Source organism: Myxine glutinosa, chromosome 1, assembly GCF_964187855.1.
Source record: "Myxine glutinosa chromosome 1, kmMyxGlut1.1, whole genome shotgun sequence".
NCBI classification, from domain to species: Eukaryota; Metazoa; Chordata; class Myxini; order Myxiniformes; family Myxinidae; genus Myxine; species Myxine glutinosa.
Window position 1 is genome coordinate 418,270,229 of NC_136261.1, and position 20,352 is coordinate 418,290,580.

Genomic DNA, 20,352 nt, shown 5'->3' on the forward strand with positions numbered 1-20,352 from the left:
CAATAACAATAGGAGACCCAGTCTCTTATAGACCTGGTCCCCTAATGATCGATTAATAATAAGAAGTCCAATAACAACAGGAGACCCAGTCTCTTACAGACCTGGTCCCCTCATGATCAATTCATAATAATAAGTCCAATAACAATAGGAGACTCATTCTCTTATAGACCTGGTCCCCTCATGATCGATTAATAGTAAGAAGTCCAATAACAATACGAGACCCAGTCTCTTATAGACCTGGTCCCCTAATGGTCGATTCATAATAAGAAGTCCAATAACAATAGGAGACTCATTCTCTTATAGACCTGGTCCCGTAATGATCGATTAATAATAAGAAGTCCAATAACAATAGGAGACCCAGTCTCTTATAGACCTGGTCCCCAAATGATCGATTCATAATAAGAAGTCCAATAACAATAGGAGACTCATTATCTTATAGACCTGGTCCCCTAATGATCGATTAATAATAAGAAGTCCAATAACAATACGAGACCCAGTCTCTTGTCGACCTGGTCCCCAAATGATCGATAAATAAGAAGAAGTCCAATAACAATAGGAGATCCAGTCTCTTATAGACCTGGTCCCCGAATGATCGATTATACTTGGGGAAAAAAATCAATCAATGTCTGTTTAAACATAAAGATACAGAGTTCTATATTACAAGTCCGTCTATCTTTCTGAATTGGATGAGGGGCCCCACGAAGATGTTTAATGTATGGCAGCAGGAACCATTTATGATTTTAGAATAAAGTGACGGACATGAAAGGAGGACAGAAACAACAATAACAACAACAACGCAAACAACAACAACAACAACAACAACAGCTCAGCCACGAAAGTTCCGTTTTTCGCGTGTTTCACTGTATTTTTCATCCTCATTGACATTTACAGACAGATATTTAGTGTTGTTGAGATTTACCATGTGGTTGTGATTTACCATGTGGTTGTAATTTACCATGTGGTTGAGATTTACCATGTGGTTGAGATTTACCATGTGGTTGAGATTTACCATGTGGTTGTGCTTTACCATGTGGTTGAGATTTACCATGTGGTTGAGATTTACCATGTGGTTGAGATTTACCATGTGGTTGAGATTTACCATGTGGTTGAGATTTACCATGTGGTTGAGATTTATCATGTGGTTGAGATTTACCATGTGGTTGAGAAGGGCAACATCAGATCTTTGATTATACCGTCAGTGAAGCGATTGTCAGCCGAGAGACATGACTCTGTTATTGGAAACGTGTATGTTGCACAACTGGACTTTCAAGATGCTTTAGCTGATGTGGGTGGCACCTCTTTGTGGATGGCACCTCTTTGTGGATGGCACCTCTTTGTGGGTGGCTCCTCTTTATGAATGGGCCCTCTTTGTGGGTGGCCCCTCTTTGTGGGTGGCCCCTCTTTGTGGATAAGCCCTCTTTGTGGGTGGCTTCTCTTTGTGGATGGCCGCTCTTTGTGGGTGGTCGCTCTTTGTGGGAGGCTCCTCTTTGTGGATGGCTCCTCTTTGTGGGAGGCTCCTCTTTGTTGATGGCTCCTCTTTGTGGGTGCCCCCCTGAGGCTGCTGGCTCCGCGGGTGCTTAACGGAGGTTCAACTGGGCACCCCTGCACTCCTGCAGGTTAGGTCAGGAATTTGTAATTTGTTCAGGATGCCGGCGATAGTTCGCCCACTCTTCACGAAGGAAACCGCGGGATCTTTAACGTCCACCAACTCATGTCGGCAGACGGGATTCCCGTTTAACGTGCATCCGAGGGACGGTACACACATTGATGAGTCACACTACCTGTTGTGGAAGAACATACAATCAGGTTCAGAGTAAAATTGATTGACTCGAGTTGAAACATCAAAGAGTTTTTTTGGTTTTTTTTTTAAATATTTTTTAGATTTTTAGATTTAATTTTTTTTTTTTTTTTACCGGCACAGAGAATTTCAACACAAGGTACATGAAGACCCTTGTGCTCGACCCCCGAAGCCCTCGCTAGATATTCTCATTTCGAAGAAGGTGGGAACATTGATGTGTAACAGGTGTGAAGTTCTGTACGAGTCCCAATCAGATTGCAGTGAATTACACAAAGGTGAGAATTCTCGAGCAACATTTGGGAAAAAACAAAGTTTCACGACAAAGGAAAATTAATTACTCTAGAAAAGAGAGAGAGAAACATATTTCAGGTGAGAAGCAGATTTGAGAAATGCAAAGCAGGTGTGGATCCATTTTGCAGCAGGAGACACCAAGTTCGAGGCTGTTTAATGGTCCAAGCGGAGTCCAGGTAATCATAACCCAGAATGAGCACATTCCCTTCGGAGAGATAAAATACCTTCTTTGGTGCAATATCTGAACAGGTATTTTTTGGTTATTAAAAACATGGAGTTCTTGCACTGACGGTAATTTCACTTGAAGGTAAAATCATCTCTCCAGGACAATTAAACATTCATAATAATCGATACAGGTATTCCGTTTTGTTTACGTGTTTCGCAATTACTCGCAATTAATTTCGGAGAACACAAATTATTCGGTGTCACCGATGGACTCAACAGATTGGGAGTGATCTGGTTGACGGATGTTAAGCTTTGGGGGTTTAATGGAGTTGTGATCCGGTGCTTGGCTGATAGGGATTGGTAAGGATTCAGAACTGTGGGCAGGTGTGCACAGCTCATTGGGGGTATATGGGGGTCTGGTGGTTTTGATGTTTTTTGGAGGCAAGGGCTTGGGCTCTGCGGAAGGCAGCTTGCAACTCGTCAGTCCACAAAACCCTGTCCAGTGTGGCATCCAGTCACATCGTCATCCAAGGGTGATAGCAGTGTTGAGCAGCCAGAACCAAGGATAACAAGGATAACACGAGCCACATGAGCCAAGGATAACACGAGCCAGAACCTTATATGCCCAAATAAAGGATCTCATTCCTCTGACCTTCTCAGGAGCCGAGCACATGGAGAGAGCAGCCACGCGATGTGAGCTGGCCTGGATAGTACTCTTAGACCAGATCCAGCCCAATATGGTAGTGCTCTTCGGGCATATAACAGTATTTGGAGCAGAAAGGCAGAGTCGATATTTATACATGGCATTATGTGCAAGTGGGTAACTTATGTGCAAGTCTGGTTTCACCAACGATTTGAAGTGGGGAAGACCCATCTGCCTGATGAGCGTACTGTGCACTCTTCTAAATCTTGGCTCCTAGTGTGGCTTGCAGTGGATGCGCGAATCAGGTTACCCGTGGCACCACTATCGATGGTATCTCGGGTTGTGTGGTGGCCATGGAAGGTGTCTAGATATGGAGATTGGCAGACCTGAGCACGTAGGGAAATGGGCGGTTCTGGGTAACTTACGTCAACAACACCTTTGTCCACATGGGCATTTGTTAGGTCTCCAAACTCGTTGTCTGACTCTTCCAATATGCCAGCCACTCGGCGTGCTCTTGCAATACACCGACAATCTCGTTCAGGGAGATAAGGACATTCACTGAGGAAATTACTATAATCAGCACGACGCACTTGTTTGCAATGGGGACAGGCCTTCACAACTTTGTTGGGGAGAGTCCCCGAAAGGACTTGCCTGGGATTTGGCGATGGGAATAATGTCTGGCGGGGGACTTGCGGTCGACACGTTGACGTACGCATGGACTTTGCATCTTCAGCAGTGAAGAGCTCATTTAATAGTGAGTCGAGCACCTGCGATATCTCCAGCTTCATAACGTTGTTTGACAAGTCCGGGGAGCCCACTGTGGACAAGATGAAGCCATGTGAGCACAACAAAGGTCTCTGATGAGGGAGATAGCTCCTCATCTTGTTATGACCTTGTCATGGTGGGAAGTGCCACCATCTTGTCGGAGCAAGTTATCCTCCACAAATGCCATCAGCCACTGGTACAAATCTTCATGGCTCTCCTCGGCGTTATGGCATATCGCTGCAAAGTCAATAAAGTGTGCACCCGTCGACTGGAATCCAAAATGTTGTCGAATCGACTGCCATATGTTGGCTACAGATGTGGAGTTTCGGACTCTAGTGTTAGGGGATATCACAGAGCAGTAGTTTGCAATTTGGCCAAGCATAAGTTCCAGAATGGTAGTTTTCTGCTGGGCAGTTCGACGCTGCTCAGCGGGGATATTGCCATCATCATCGTCGAGTCTACGAAAGGGGAACGCTTTGCTCTTCTTCTTCCAGGTGACACCCTCAGTGTTGAAGGAAGCAAAGTTGGGATCAAGCGATAAAATACAAAGAAAATTGTGTCTCCAATTTTCAAAATAAATCACTGTTTCAGTTTTGCTGATTGACCATTAAATAATGTCGATGTTCGTCAGTGTATGACTGCGGTTAACCTATAACGCACTGAAAACTGAATAACATTGAGGTTCAGGCCCTTTGGGATACTGGTTCCCAAGTAAGCAAAGCAAGCAGAGACTGGCTACAAGATAACTTGCCACCGTTTTAACACGAGTCCTACAGAAATCCTACAGGATGGATTGTGATTAAAGGCTGAAAAAGGAAGCCCCATTCCATTTGAAGGGTGTTTTGAAGCAGAGTTTAAGCTTTAAAACGGTTTAAAAATAGACCCAATCATTGGATTAAACGTAATTTCAGAGTTGATGGTTAGACATAGTAGTATCAATAGTCATTCTTTTCTTTGTTTCCAGAACTAAGCCGATCACAAATATATACAGTCAACCAGACTGTGCAGAATCGATAGGAGGAACCAGTTTCCATATGTACAGGCCGTCACCATACTCAAATTCTTCCTGGGAAAACAACAAATATCCCTCATGTTCGTTCTCATCCAGGAAAGAAATTGGAATTTTGAAGGAGGTGGATTTAACATAGATGAACGGGGGAAGAAAAGTTCAGACATGGTTTCGGAGTTATAAAGATTATTAAGGTTTTGGATGGAGAAAGATATGAGATGGTGCTGAACAACTGTTTTAAAGACATGGAGGGAGGAGTGGGATTGAAGAGAGTGTGGAGTGTGGAAGTTTGTTCCACAGGTGGAAAAAGAGGAATGAAAGAGTGAAAGTGAGCAGAGAGTCTTGATTGTGGTAGTTTCACCAGAAGAGGCTTACTGCAGGCAGACCTTGTGCAGCCTGCGGGAATATTTGGGAGGCAGAGCACAGTCAGAGCAGAGGGTGAAAAGCCGAAGAGGAGTCGAAAGAAGACAGAACGACCACCAACCGGCCTGTTGTGAGAGAGTGAAAGGCCCTCATAATCAGATTCATCATGGGAGGTACCAACAATCATAAAAGATTTGGTTTCTACAGCATGAAGCTGCACGAGGTATGAAGCAGGAACACCAGCTCAAAGGGAAGAGCTGTACTCCCGCAAACTGCAGATGAAAGCTTTGTAGGGGGTGAGCAGCTCAGCAGTGTCAAGGGAGAACTTTACAGGATGGAGAATGCCCAGTTGGCGACTGAATTTGGAGTTCAGCTTAGACATGTGGCTTTCCCAGGAAGGTCACAGCAAATAGTGAAACCCAAAAGCTTCAGTAACAGAACTTATTCAGAGGATTGTTGAGAAACTAGATGTAAGGGTCTTCCAGATGGTCTTTTCAGAGAGACAAGGTGAGAGTGTAAGATTTGTCATGATTGAAAGACATGTTCGATGTGATTGTCCAGCTAGTAATTATTGTCCAAGTGTGCAGGGAGTTAAGACGCTGCTTTTTGCCCGGAACCGTCGATCTGAGGGAACGGCAGAGGGTGAAGTCATAAACAAAAAGATAAAGATTTTCCAGAGAGTCAGAAAGCTCACTGATGAAGATTAGAAAAAGCACATGTCCCAGAACACTGCCTTGAGGAACTCCAGCTTGGTCAGGAAAAGGAGATGAGAGAATTGATGAGAGAGATGAGGAGAAGGAGGGGGTGAGTTTCCCTCTTTGTTCATGTATTCCTTCCATTAACAATGCATCGTCATTGATGTTGAGAAAAATGTGGAAGCACCCAGCTGTGTGGCCTTCCACGTTGGGACAATGTCCCAATGGGACATGTGCAACTGAGCTGCTTGGAAGCAATCAGTGATGGCAAGCAGTGCAGTCATGCCATGATGGTAAATGTCATGCAAGGCTTTCAACTGTTTTGGTGAACAACTCTCGGTTTGATCAGGAGGATTACTTATGAGGATATGTACAGCTCCAAACTCCCCAAAGACAGACAATAGATCATAATGTGCCATGATACATTCACAACTAGATGGTGTTCAGAGAATACTTACCCTGTGCAGTCAACTTGGTATCAGCCAACTCTTATATTTTTGAACGTTTCTTTTTTTTTTATCCAATATGGCTGCCAGACAACGTGAGCGATGACATCATAAATATTGTTGCAGATATGGGATTTGGCCTCCATCCATATCCGCTTGTAAATATTCCCCTATTTCCCCAATACTTCCCAACTATCCCCAATCCCCCATTCCCTAGTCCCATTTTCTGTAAACAGCACTCTGTAGACCCGACCTTCCCCTATTTCCCCCATTAAATGTCGCATCCAGGTCCACCGCATCTCACGTAGACAATTTTCGGACATCTTGCTAGTTATTCTTAGTCTATGTCAGTTAAGGACTCGTTTCCATTAATTCTGACTCTTCGTTGCACCAGAATGTGATTGTATGGCACCATTAGTAAGTTTAGGACCTCCCAATACCTCCCCGCATCTCTTCCTCATGGAACAACAACACCAACAACAACAACAGCGGCGGCGGCGTGGCGGCGGGGCGGGGAGTGCGCGTCCTCACTCTGGCTTGGTTAGCCGCCATTGAACATGTGCTCCGACGGGGTTACCATGCAGGGGCTCGCTGTCAGCTCCTCGTCAAGGGCGGAGCCCGGTAACCCCCCCGCACCCAATAGGAGCGGCGGACCGATTCCATCTGGGGCGGAGCTAACGAGCCGAGGGCGTGTCACTCCCCGCTGAGCATGCGCAGAAAGGGGGAGGTGACGTCAGATGCGCGCTGGACTGCAAGGAAGAGAGACGCCACCAACCGAGCGCTGCGATACCTCCCCGCATCTCTGGACTGGACCGAGCTGTATCCTGTCCCTGAGCCAAGGTGCACCTTGAGCTATCGACTGCCTGTCCTTCCCTGCCATCAATCCCCGTGTAAGTCAGTCTTGTCCCGTTTGTCTGTGGTCTGTCGGGGATAAGATAAGACTGCGTCTAAGTGCCCATCTTTCTGTGCTTTACCTCTTACCGTGTAATCTACCCGTTTCTGCATCACCAATATTATATCCTCCTCCGGAGGTCTTGAGAACTGTACCCCTTGTGGCGTTGCATTTATCCCAGCCGTTGTGTCCTTTCCTTCATTGATTTAGCATAGCGCGACTTAGTCAACGTTCGAGTGGAATCGGGTAAACTGTGCGGACGCGGTAATACCAAACCGCTCGGTAAACTAACATCTAAAACCGCGTCTGTAACAATTGGTGTCGGGAAGTGGGATTGAACCCGAAGCGCGCTTCACGCGCTCGAAATTATTAACGACGAAATTTGATTTTGTTTTACAAAAATAAAAACCCGAATTTTGAAGGTCGCGCTATGGCAGATCAAGACGGCTGGGTTCCGGTAGAGGAGAGTGAGGCAGGTTCGATCCAGGACCAAATAGAGGGACAAGAGGAGAGCGAATCAGTGAGGGTGGCAGGTTCGCAAAATAGCGTCGTCGCGCACGAGGTTACGGGCGCGCAAAATGGCGCCTCGCACATGGCCACGGCGACCGCGCCCGCGACCATAGTAGCGCCACCGGTGGATTTGAACCTCTTTATGATGCAAATGAAGGCCCTTATGGAAAAGAATAGTGAGCAATTGGGAGACCAAATTAGAGGTTTGAAAAGCAGTATGGGACAAATGGGGAACCGGATGGATGCTCAGGGTGAGCGATTGGAGGGCCAAATGGGTGTAATGAGGGACGAAGCGAGGGGTACCGGTGAGGGATTAGACAATAGATTAGGGGAAATACAGGAGGGGTTAATGGGGGTAGAAAACAGAAATAGCTGCTCAAGAGAATCAAATGGAAGGGATGCAAAAGGGGTTAGAGGGGTTAGAAAACAGTATGGAAGGCAAATTGAGGGACATGAGGGACCAAGCGGAAAGGGAAGTTAAAAAATGGGGCAGCAGATAGAGGGGGTCAGAATGGGGGTATAAACTAAATTGGATGCTCACAGGGAGGAAATGGAGCAGATGAGGGTGGCATCTGGGCAGGAGATGCAGGTGATGGGAGAAGAGATCAGAAGAGGTGTGAGTGAGGAGGTCGGAGGAGTGCGCGAGGAGGTGAGGCACTGAGGAGCGCACGGAGAAGGAGGTGAGAAAGGGGACTGTAAAGTTACAAGGGGGCATAGAGGACCTGACGCAGGAGGTGGAACAGCTGACGGTGGGACAGACTGAGTTAGTGGAGCAGGTACAAAGGAACACTGCGGTACTAGGGGGGTGAAAAGCGACACAGAAAGAACTAAAAGACGACTTGATAGCGACGAAGAGGCAATGTCAGATGGTACGTGAGGGACTGACAACGAGGTTGGACGAGGTGACAGAGGTAATGGAGACGAAGGACCGGCAGGTGAGAACGCACATGGAAACGGTCAAGGTAGCCTTAGAGGACGAACTTGAGGAGACGTACCGGGAAATAAAAGAGGTGAAGCAGAAATTAGAAGAAGTGGAAGAAGGGGTAAGCGAAATTAAGAAGCGACGGAGAGGGGATAAGAAAGAGATAAAAGAGGAAGTAAAAGAATTGGTCCAAAGTCTGTGTTCGGATTGTGATGATGTGCTCATTAACCGGATGAGGGATTTGCAGGTGATGGAGGAGAAGCGAAGAGGAAGAGGACCCGGTGTAAGTGGTGACCAATATGGTCGTGCATATGATGCGCCAGGTGATTTAATGAGCTTGGGGGTCGAGATAGACCCGGATGTTCGTGAGAGGCCAAGAGTGAGGTGTATGGCTGGCCCGGAGGGTATGGAACGAGAGGTGCGAGGTGTGAGTGAGCAAGGTTGTGGTGGTATGGAATGGGTAGCGGGTTGCGGAAGTGTGACCCATGCATCGACACCAACAGGGGTAGTTGTTAGAGGGACAGGGGAGGCACGAGAGCCCCTTGGGGGTAATGTACTGTGGGGGCCCGGCCGGTTCGGCCCCGCGCTGACCCCGCAAGGGGCGACGCACGGGGTCCGGCAGGCGGGCAACGACTCGCATACGAGGTGGTCCCACAAGGTCCCACTCGCGCCGTATGACGGTGGGTAAGGGTGGCATCCCTGCCACCCTTCCCATGAGGGGGGCAAATGCACTGTAGCTTATGGGGTTGATGGCAGTGAAAACTAGCCCGGGTGGGTTAGGTTATATGTGTAGGGATCTAGCGAAGATGACATTAGGTAACGTTAAGGTTAGTTAGTGACAAGGATACCTGTAGTGGGGACGCAGGTAGATTAGAGTGGATGATAATGACGAGGGAGCGCAATAGTTTAAAGGGACGACTGGGAAGCGCAAATTTCAGAGGGGAGTAGTTAGATGAGATGATGCTGTGTGAGAATTGGACAGGTGTGTGGAGCAGTGAATGAGTAGTGAGTGTTGTGGATCAGCGCGAATGCGCTTTGGGGAGAGAAGGGTGCAGGTGGCACCAGGTGTGAGAGCACAGGTGTGCAAGTACAGGTGTGTGGAATATATGGAGCAGAGAATGAGTGGTGTGGAGAGAGTTGGAGTAAGTGGTACGGAGTGGTGTGCATGGTGCGAAGGTGTGAGTGGGGGAAGAGTGGACCCCCATCACGGATACCCGGGGCGGGTAGTGTAAGTGTTAGGTAGAGGGTATAGGTAAATTGTGGTTGGATATTGGCATTTGTGGTGCGGATGCAGAATGGTATTGTGGATGGGTGCATTAGTGTCGTGGAAATGGCTGGGCATGTAGCCTGTTAGTGTGTGTAGTTGGTTTGGGCACTCCACCACTGTGAGGATGTCGGCCCGGTGAGGCCGCAGCTGGGCTCTGGGAGCCGTTAGTGTCAGTGGGTGCCTGAGGATCCCGGGTGTGGATCGGGCAGCCCGTGCCAGAGAGGGCACTGAGGGGGTGAGAGTGCGAGAGGGCCTTCCCCAGTTAGTTAGGTTAGGGTGAGGAGCAGGTAAGCTCGGGTGGCAACTACAGTGGTGCAGGTGTGCAGGTGGGTAGACCTGCTGGGAGAGCTACACGTCGCAGCCCAGAAATTGTGCGAGGGCACCGGGAGATGAATCAGGGGAGTGAGACCCCAAATTGAGAAGCACCACAGTTTGGTCAATGGGAATTGGTTTTTAGAACCCATAGTGTAAGTTGGCCAATGGATTGGCAGGGAAAGACCCCGGGTAATGTAAAGTTGTTAAAGTCATTTAGGAAATAGTTAGGATTGATGAACCTGTCGCACCAAACGCAGCCACTTACCTGAGGTGATGATGATGACTCCACACCTGCGTTTTCTTTGTTTTGTGTTGCAGGAAATGAGAATTGCTGTTGGATTTGTGAGACGCATCACGACGTGGATGAGACATTGGGGTGATTCCATCTCTCCCTCCTTAGGAGGGACTGATGATGAATTGGTGATGGCAAATTTTGATGTTGAGTTGGAGATGGCAAATTTTGATGAGAGTTGGAAATGGCAAATTTGATTGGTTAGGAGGGAGAGAAGACGAATTTGGTTTATGGGAGGAACGGGGAAGACAGTAGGGACGTTTGTTGATGTGTAAAGTAGATGTTTATGGGTAGTGTTGTGTTTTGTGGAAACAGTAAGGGGTAAGGGAGGGGCAATGTAGGTTACCTGGTGGGGGGGGGGGGGGGGAGTGGGGCGTACGGTAGGAACGTACCTGTCTCACCTGGTTCCCATGTGCCCCCAGTGTGCATCACCTTGTATTGCGTGCACTTTTGCGCCCTTACCACCTTACTCACTTGTCTCTTCTTTTGTCTCCCACCTACGAGGATCTGGCTTTGGGGCAGAGAGAGAGGAGAGAGAGGTGCTGGCTCCGCAGTTGTGGGCCTGTACTTTCGCTGCTTGCTGCCTGGATCGATACACCATATGGACCGCAATTTTTGTGGCCGCCCACCATGGACCGCAGTTCTTTTGCGGGCAAGCACCACCCGTTGATGGACCTCTGGGTCAACGTGGCACCTATGCCATAGAGGTGAACCACTAATAGTTGGCCCCCTGACGGCCACAAATTAGAAATGGACGCGGTTGGCGCCTTTCTTTATTTCTAGGGAAGCCAGAACACCAAGTGGGCTCCAAGGCAAGACCAGCGGCAGAACATCGGCCAGCTGCGACACCACCGGTGATTATTGAACACTTGATTGGTGCACCGGATGGTGCTGACTGTATGAATAAGGGTGGTGCTTTTGGTGCTTGGATGGGGTGCTCTGCACATTATTAAAGGCAGTAAGGCCACAGGGCACTCGTGGGTTGGTGTATCGATGCTGGCATGCGTGCTCTCTCTCTATGCATAACATCTGCATGTGTTCCTCAAAGAGCAGGTCCTGGATCGTAGTGTAAATATCAGTGTAGTCTTGTGTAAATAATGCTCCCTACCGGCTGTATGTTTAGTTTGAGGATTCTTTCCGCGATTCGGTTATCCTGTGGGTGTGTTTCTGTGAGGAGAAGGGTGCAACGTCGCAGGGGGACATATTTACTCATTTGTGAACATCTGTAAAACGGTCGCACTCAGGGTTGAGTTAATAGTAGAGGGAACTACATCTGAGTGCCACACTAAAGTAGGTAAAAATTTATAGGGTCGGGACGCCCCGAGGTAGAGAAGGGTGCAATGTTGCGGATATGGGATTTGGCCTCCATCCATATCCGCTTGTAAATATTCCCCTATTTCCCCAATACTTCCCAACTATCCCCAATCCCCCATTCCCTAGTCCCATTTTCTGTAAACAGCACTCTGTAGACCCGACCTTCCCCTATTTCCCCCATTAAATGTCGCATCCAGGTCCAGCGCATCTCACGTAGACAACTTTCGGACATCTTGCTAGTTATTCTTAGTCTATGTCAGTTAAGGACTCGTTTCCATTAATTCTGACTCTTCGTTGCACCAGAATGTGATTGTATGGCACCATTAGTAAGTTTAGGACCTCCCAATACCTCCCCGCATCTCTTCCTCATGGAACAACAACACCAACAACAACAACAGCGGCAGCGGCGCAGCGGCGGCGCGGGGAGTGCGCATCCTCACTCCGGCTTGGTTAGCCGCTATTGAACATGTGCTCCGACGGGGTTACCACACAGGGGCTCGCTGTCAGCTCCTCGTCAAGGGCGGAGCCCGGTAACCCCCCCGCACGCAATAGGAGCGGCGGACCGATTCCATCTGGGGCGGAGCTAATGAGCCGAGGGCGTGTCACTCCCCGCTGAGCATGCGCAGAAAGGGGGAGGTGATGTCAGATGCGTGCTGGACTGCAAGGAAGAGAGACGCCACCAACCGAGCGCTGCGATACCTCCCCGCATCTCTGGACTGGACTGAGCTGTATCCTGTCCCTGAGCCAAGGTGCACCTTGAGCTATCGACTGCCTGTCCTTCCCTGCCATCAATCCCCGTGTAAGTCAGTCTTGTCCCGTTTGTCTGTGGTCTGTCGGGGATAAGATAAGACTGTGTCTAAGTGCCCATCTTTCTGTGCTTTACCTCTTACCGTGTAATCTACCCGTTTCTGCATCACCAATATTATATCCTCCTCCGGAGGTCTTGAGAACTGTACCCCTTGTGTCATTGCATTTATCCCAGCCGTTGTGTCCTTTCCTTCATTGATTTAGCATAGCGCGACTTAGTCAACGTTCGAGTGGAATCGGGTAAACTGTGCGGACGCGGTAATACCAAACCGCTCGGTAAACTAACATCTAAAACCGCGTCTGTAACAATATATATTCTCTAAATAATTGTTGCATAGATCATGCTCAATTAAATTTCAAATTATTTTTCAAATTCCCTGTCGAATTATGACGTCATAATTATGACAACAATGAGGTCATCGTTAACAATACCTATTCCACATATGGAGTTATTGACAATGAGCCACGTTTAAGTTTTTTAAATGCTGACATGTCACACACTTCACTTTACTGAATTGCAGACACAAATGTTATATTTTCGTCAAAAATCGTCAGGATTTCGCCAAATCCATTCTGGTCATTTTAGTATCCTTCAGTGATTGACAAATCTGAAATCAGAATTATATTTGAGGTCAAACTGACCCCGTGAGGTCGCTTCGTACTTTGCCTGCTCGTCATGTGCAGTGTGATAATTAATTCCATGCCCACAAGAGAGGACTCTTCTTCTTCACGCAAAAACAACTTCTGGCTTCCAGACCGTCTATCCAATCATCTTGAAATTTTGCACACATGTTCCACTTCATTACCTCTACTATAATTAGTTTCACGTCGATCAATGAAGAGGTTCAAGAGTTATAATTTAAAAAATATTTTCGTTTAAGTATTTATATCTGCCAAACCACGTCACCTATCGCAAATTCCAAAACGTCATTTTAGCAGACAGATGTTGAACACATCTGTGAAGTTTCCCCTCGATAGGATAAAAAATGTGGGTGGAGCGAGGTTTTAAAAGTTTATGCTTAAAAACGTCATAACTCCAAAACCATGTGACGCATGACGTCATGCTCGCTGACTTTTTTGTTCGTCATGGGTATGCGATTCTGCCTGCAAACTTTGGCCTCGATCTGTTCAGTCGTTTTGGAGAAAATTTAATTTTAAAGGTGTTTCAGGCTTTTCACTCAAACCAATATGGCGTCTGAACTATGTGACCTACGTCATTATAATTTTATTTCTGCATAAATTTATACCAAGAAGATGCTTAAGAAATTTCATCCTGATGGGATAAAGTTTTTACTTGTCAAATTATGTCATAACAGCAGCACCGTTATCATGCACCACTTCCCTGACAAACGTTATCATTCACATATGATATTTCGCATGGAGAGTTCTTTACAATGAGACCTGTCTCAAATATTTCTGTGTAGCGTTTTTTGAGATATGGAGGTGCAAAGTTTTTTGGTTTTTCCAAGATGGCGCCCATACCACATGACCTGTGACATCATAATATTCACTAAAATATTCTGCAGGAGAAGTCCCTCCTTTCGCGACAATTTCATGTCAATCGGACCAACGGTTGCCAAGAAAATGAAATTTTAAAATGCATACACGTACGTACGTATGTGACGTACGCGAATGCTTAACCCTGCCTTTCGCTTCACGAGCGCAGGGTAACAAGCATTCTGAGTATTGCGCTGCAATACATGTCTGCTACCGGCAGTCTGTCGTCCGGAAAACTGTTGGGGAAATTACCAAAGTTCAAAGTGCCATAACTTTGTCAAAAATGACCGAAACGTCGTGGAGTTCGAAATTGATCTGTAACTTATCATGAGGAAACCATGTACCAAGATTGAAATCATTAGCATTAAGAGTTTATAAAAAAAGTCCGGAAAACTGTTCTTTGCGTGACGGACTGACAGACTGACAGACGGAGGGACGGAGTGCAAACCTATAGTCCCCTCCGGTGTGTACCGGTAGGGGACTAATAACACAGACACTGCATTTGTGCTTTCAGGACCTCTCTTTATTGCGAAATCCTTCACAAATCCAAGTTTCATGACAAACATAGGCAGAAGTCTTCTTCTGATAAACAATTATTTTACAACAAGGGTGTTTTCCCCATATCATGACATGACAATGAAACATGGACTACAGCAAAGATTGAGTAAAAATTGATGTTAAAACTGCCATGGAAAGATGCCATCTGAGCATAACCAGAAAGGGACAAGAAAAACAACAAAATCAGATGGAAAACAAAATTCCTAAACACTGGTCACAATCAAAAAACTAAAATGGAATTTGGCTGGAGACATGGCAAGGACAAATACAAGAATTACAAACTGGCAACCTCAGGATGATGATGAAAGCAGCACGATGAGATGCAAGATCAGATTGAGAGATTAAGTTATGTTCCCATTTGAGTTCATGGTTTCAATTTTTCAACAGTTCTCTATCATGAGAATATATATTTTTAAAGCTGTCATTTTCTTTAAACTTAGTTTGAGGATGCAGACGGGGTTAGAATTTTGAGATTATTGTTGTCTTCTGACACCAGTTTTCAGACATTCTGGTGACACCCAACGTAACGTTTGGGGTAACGGCTGGTTGTCAGGGGTTACAGATGGTACTCTGAGACATTGTGCTGACAAGGTATATGCTGAAAGGAATTTATGCTTTCATGATAGCTTTCACCTTACTGGTTCTCTGAATACCTTGCCGACTGCTGAGGATCGCTTACAAGAGGGGAACATACAATCAAGTATGGGTAATGCCATGTGAAACAAACCTTTTTCAGCAAAACTTTTCCCACAATATTTGTTTGGCATTTCAGATTTCAGTTCTTTTGCATGGATCTTCATATGCATTTTCAAACTGACTTTTTGAGAGAAACCTTTATCACATATCGAGCATTTGTGAGGACGCTCTCCTGTATGGATCATCATATGTAATTTCAAACTGCCTTTTTGAGAGAAACCTTTATCACATATCGAGCATTTGTAAGGTTGTTCTCCTGTATGGATCTTCATATGTAATTTCAAACTGCTGCTATGAGAGAAACCTTCATCACATATCGAGCATTTGTAAGGACGCTCTTCTGTATGAATCCTCATATGTGATTTCAAACTGTTGCTATGAGAGAAACTTTTGTCACATATCGAGCATTTGTAAGGTTGTTCTCCTGTATGGATCCTCGTATGTAATTTCAAATGGCCTTTTTGAGAGAAACCTTTATCACATATCGAGCATTTGTAAGGTCGCTCTCCTGTATGGATCCTCATATGTGATTTCAAACTGTTGCTATGAGACAAACCTTTATCACATATCGAGCATTTGTAAGGTTGTTCTCCTGTATGGATCCTCATATGTAATTTCAAATGGCCTTTTTGAGAGAAACCTTTATCACATATCGAGCATTTGTAAGGTTGTTCTCCTGTATGGGTCCTCATATGTAATTTCAAACTGCTGCGACGAGAGAAACCTTTATCACATATCGAGCATTTGTAAGGTTGTTCTCCTGTGTGGATCCTCATATGCAATTTCAAATCAACTTTTTGAGAGAAACCTTCATCACATATCGAGCATTTGTAAGGTTGTTCTCCTGTATGGGTCCTCATATGTAATTTCAAATGGCCTTTTTGAGAGAAACTTTTATCACATATCGAGCATTTGTAAGGTCGCTCTCCTGTATGGATCCTCATATGTGATTTCAAACTGCTGCTATGAGAGAAACCTTTATCACATATCGAGCATTTGTGGGGTCGCTCTCCTGTATGGATCCTCATATGTGACTTCAAATGTCCTTTTCGAAAGAAACCTTTATCACATATCGAGCATTTGTGTGGTCGCTCTCCTGTATGGATCTTCAAATGTTTATTCAAATTGCTTTTTGTCAAAAAACCTTTATCACAGGCAAAGCACTTGTGGGGACGTTTACAGGTGTGGATCCTCATGTGCATTTTGATGTTACTCATTGAAACAAAATCCATTCTGCACACATTACACTTATAACGTATTCGCCTTTTAAGAACCTTTTTTGTGTTTGTTTAGTTAAATATTAATCTTGGTGTTGCGATGCCCAGACATGCACTTGTATTTTTTAGAAAGTGAGCCTTGATGTCGTGATTGTTTCTTCAAAAAAGGCTTCATCCTCACTGTCAAGCTGCGACTGGACCTTATTTGACCCATATTTCTTCTCGATTGTTCTACAGAAAGAAAAAACACAACTTTTTTTTGTCACAATTAAAATGTCAAAAAAATATACATTTCCGAAAAGTATATATTTCCACAACACAAAATATTTTTTACATTTTTTATATTTTTTTAGATTTTACATTTTTACAAAGATTGCATGTTCATTTTTTACATTTCCACTCACCAGTTGCAAGACAGGAAGCATTTCCGTTTGTCCTGTGAATATCATCTGAACCTTCCTTTGCCGAAGCACATTTTTAATCTTCTGCGATAGATGAATTGTTGTTGTGTTGTCTGCCTTCCACATTTACAGGATGGACATCACCTGTGTACAAATCAGCATGTCTTTTCCAGGTAAATGAGATTGAGAACTATCTTTGGAGTTCATAGATCATGTTACGACATGGAATGTATACTTCAATTTAAATATAATGATGAAGTTAAAGATTGTTAAAAAGAAAAATTCCAGATGTTATGCGCCATTGCAGCAGTATTCTACATCACCCTTATACAGTCACGTGAAAAAGTAAGTACACCCCATGTAAAGTTTTGACTTTTTCAACATATTTCAACATACAGCTATTTGATCTTCATTTCAACCATATTGATAGATAAAGGTGATATAATATAAAAAATATCATGAAACATTTACATTTTGTAGTCCAATGTATAATTTAAATAAACATAAATGCAAATTTCGCATGTGGAAAAAGTAAGTACACCCTTACATTTATCATTACTTGAAATACCTAAAATTAGAATCAGGTGCACCAGCTCAGGTGCAAATGATTAGAATGAAGGAGCTGGGGCTCCCACGTCGATCGGAAGAATGGACGCGACAAAAAGCTGGAATTCATCCGAGTTGCTTTAATCAAACCAAACACTCAGGCACTCTGAAAAGCCCGTTTATCGGGCAGCAATATATATACATATTATCCCGGAGCGTTTGCCCAGGAAAGGCGAGAGGGGGCGTGGCCCAGCGTCCCGACCGAGGCCTGGCAAGTTGAGCGCGGGCCTGCCCGGGCATCCTGGACGAGCCCGGCATGGTGATCGCTCCGCGTCCTTGATAGGTGCAAGGCGATTGTGAAAACCCAGCGGTAGCCGCTACACACGTCCCCCCAGAATCGACTTGCACCGGCAGGGTTAATTTGAGGGGGGTCCTGATGACCCGGCCGAAGCGACCACTGGCGGGTCGTGGGAGGGGGTCCGGTGTGGTGGTGGGCGGTTGAGTGGGGGGCACCGTGGATGGGGGGCGGCCTCGCCACGGCGGAAGGGCCACCCGTGGTGGGTGGTCGACGTCCACGTGCGCCGGCTTGAGGCGGTCCACCGCAATCCGGTCCGACCTGCCGCCGATGTAGATGACGATCGACTTGTCATCCCGTCGCAGCACCCGGAAGGGCCCGTCGTACGGCAGCCGGAGTGGCCCCCGATGTGAGTCGTGACGCACAAAAACATACTCCGCTGTGCGAAGTGCTGTGGGGACGTAGGACTGGGGGTCACCGTGGTGGGATGTTGGCATGGGGGCAAACCGTCGGGCGGCCTCCTGGAGGTCCGAGCGCTGGTGAGCTGCGGACCAGGGACTGGTAGCGTCGGGCACGAATTCGCCCGGGACGCGTAGCGCCTGGCCATAGACAAGCCCGGCGGAGGATGCCTGGAGGTCCTCCTTGGGGGCCGTGCGGAGGCCCAAAAGGACCCACGGCAGCCGGTCGGCCCAACCGCCGTCTTGAAGGCCGGCCATGAGCGCGGCCTTCATGGAGCGGTGGAATCGCTCGCACAACCCGTTTGCTTGGGGGTGGTAGGCCGTAGTACGGTGGAGCTTGACCCCCAGGTTGCGGGCGACCGCGCCCCACAGCTCGGAGGTGAACTGTGGTCCGCGGTCTGACGAGATGTCCGCCGGTGCGCCGAAGCGGGCGACCCAGGTGGCGATGAAAGCCTGCGCCACGTCGGCGGTGGTGGTGGAGACGAGGGCAACGGCCTCCGGCCACCTGGTGGTCCTGTCCACCATGGTGAGCAGGTGTGTGAACCCCCGTGACGGGGGGAGGGGGCCCACCAGATCCACATTGACGTGGTCGAAACGTCGTTCGGGCACGGTGAAAGGTGCCAGCGGGGCCTGGGTGTGTCGGTGGACCTTGGCCCATTGGCAGGCCGTGCAGGTGCTGGTCCAATCGCGGACGTCCCGACGAAGCCCGTGCCAGACGAATTGCGCCGACACCAGCTTCTGGGAAGCTTTCCGGCCCGGGTGGGAAAGGCCGTGGAGGGAGGCGAAGATGCGGCGTTGCCAGGTAACGGGCACGATGGGGCGAGGCTGGCCTTGGGAGACGTCGCAGAGCAGGACAGTGTACGCGAAGGGGATGTCGGCCAGGCGGAGGCCCGTGTCCACCGCCCGGAGGGCTTGCACCGTGGTGTCGGTGGTTTGGTGCGCCGCCATAAGCGCGAAGTCCATGCTGAGGTGGACCGCGTTCGCGCTGGCCCGGGAAAGACAGTCGGCCATGGCGTTGTTTTTGCCGGCGACGTGCCGGATGTCCGTGGTAAACTCCGACACGGCGGAGAGGTGGTGCTGTTGGCGGGCCGACCACGGCTCCGTGACCTTGGCCATGGCGTAAACCAACGGCTTGTGGTCGACGAACGCTGTGAAAGGTCGGCCATCCAGGAGGTGGCGGAAATGGCGGACGGCCAGGTGTAGACCGAGGAGCTCCCGGTCAAACGTGCTGTATTTGAGCTCATTCGGCCGGAGCTGCCGGTTGAAAAAAGCGAGTGGCTGCCAAACCCCGTTCACCCATTGCTCATGTACGGCGCCCACCGCGTAGTCGGAGGCATCCGTGGTGAGGGCGATGGGAGCGTTGAGCACCGGGTGAGCAAGCAGTGTTGCGTCGGCGAGGGCCCACTTTGAGCTTTGGAAGGCCGCATCCATTGCTGCGGACCAGGCGATGTCGTGCTTGGCCGGCTTGCCCCGGAGGGCTTCGTAGAGGGGCCGCATGAGTTGAGCAGCGCGGGGCACAAAGCGGTGATAAAAATTCACCATTCCCAGGAATTCCTGCAGGGCCTTTATGGTGCGGGGATGCGGGAACGTGGTGATGGCCTCGACCTTGGTTGGCAGCGGCACGGCCCCGTTCTTGGTGATGTGGTGGCCCAAAAAATCAATGGCCGTCATGCTGAAGTGGCATTTGGCCGGGTTGACAATGAGGCCGTGCTCGCTGAGGCGCCCGAACAGTGTTCGGAGGTGGAGGAGGTGCTCGGCCCGGGACGTGCTGGTGACGAGGATGTCGTCCAGGTAAACGACAAGGAACGGCAGGTCACGCAGCACGCCGTCCATCAAGTGCTGGAACGCCTGAGCCACGTTCTTGAGACCAAACGGCATCCGCAAGAATTCGAATAAGCCGAACGGCGTGATGACTGCCGTTTTAGGGACGTCGGCCGCCCTGACAGGTACCTGGTGATATCCCCGTATGAGATCAATTTTCGAAAAAATGACCCGTCCCGCCAGACGGGCGGAGAAGTCTTGGATATGCGGGATCGGGTACCTGTTGGGGGTGGTAGCGTCATTGAGATGGCGGTAGTCACCACACGGGCGCCTTCCACCCCCCGGCTTTGGCACGATGTGCAGTGGCGGGGCCCACGTGCTATCGGAGCGCCGCACGATGCCGAGGTGCTCCAACGCGTCGAATTCGGC

At 48.0% G+C, this 20,352-nt stretch overlaps 1 protein-coding gene across 1 annotated transcript; it reads right to left on the reverse strand.

Annotated features, from left to right (window-relative positions):
- Window positions 1-1,772: 1,772 nt before the first annotated feature.
- On the reverse strand, window positions 1,773-16,450 carry LOC144894100 (uncharacterized). The gene is made up of 4 exons (XM_078786178.1): window positions 15,532-16,450; window positions 3,549-3,714; window positions 3,284-3,410; window positions 1,773-1,781 (listed from the first exon to the last, which is right to left on the reverse strand). The coding sequence occupies exons 1-4, from the start codon at window positions 16,445-16,447 to the stop codon at window positions 1,773-1,775; spliced, it is 1,218 nt and encodes a 405-aa protein (XP_078642304.1). The 5' UTR covers window positions 16,448-16,450.
- Window positions 16,451-20,352: the final 3,902 nt, after the last annotated feature.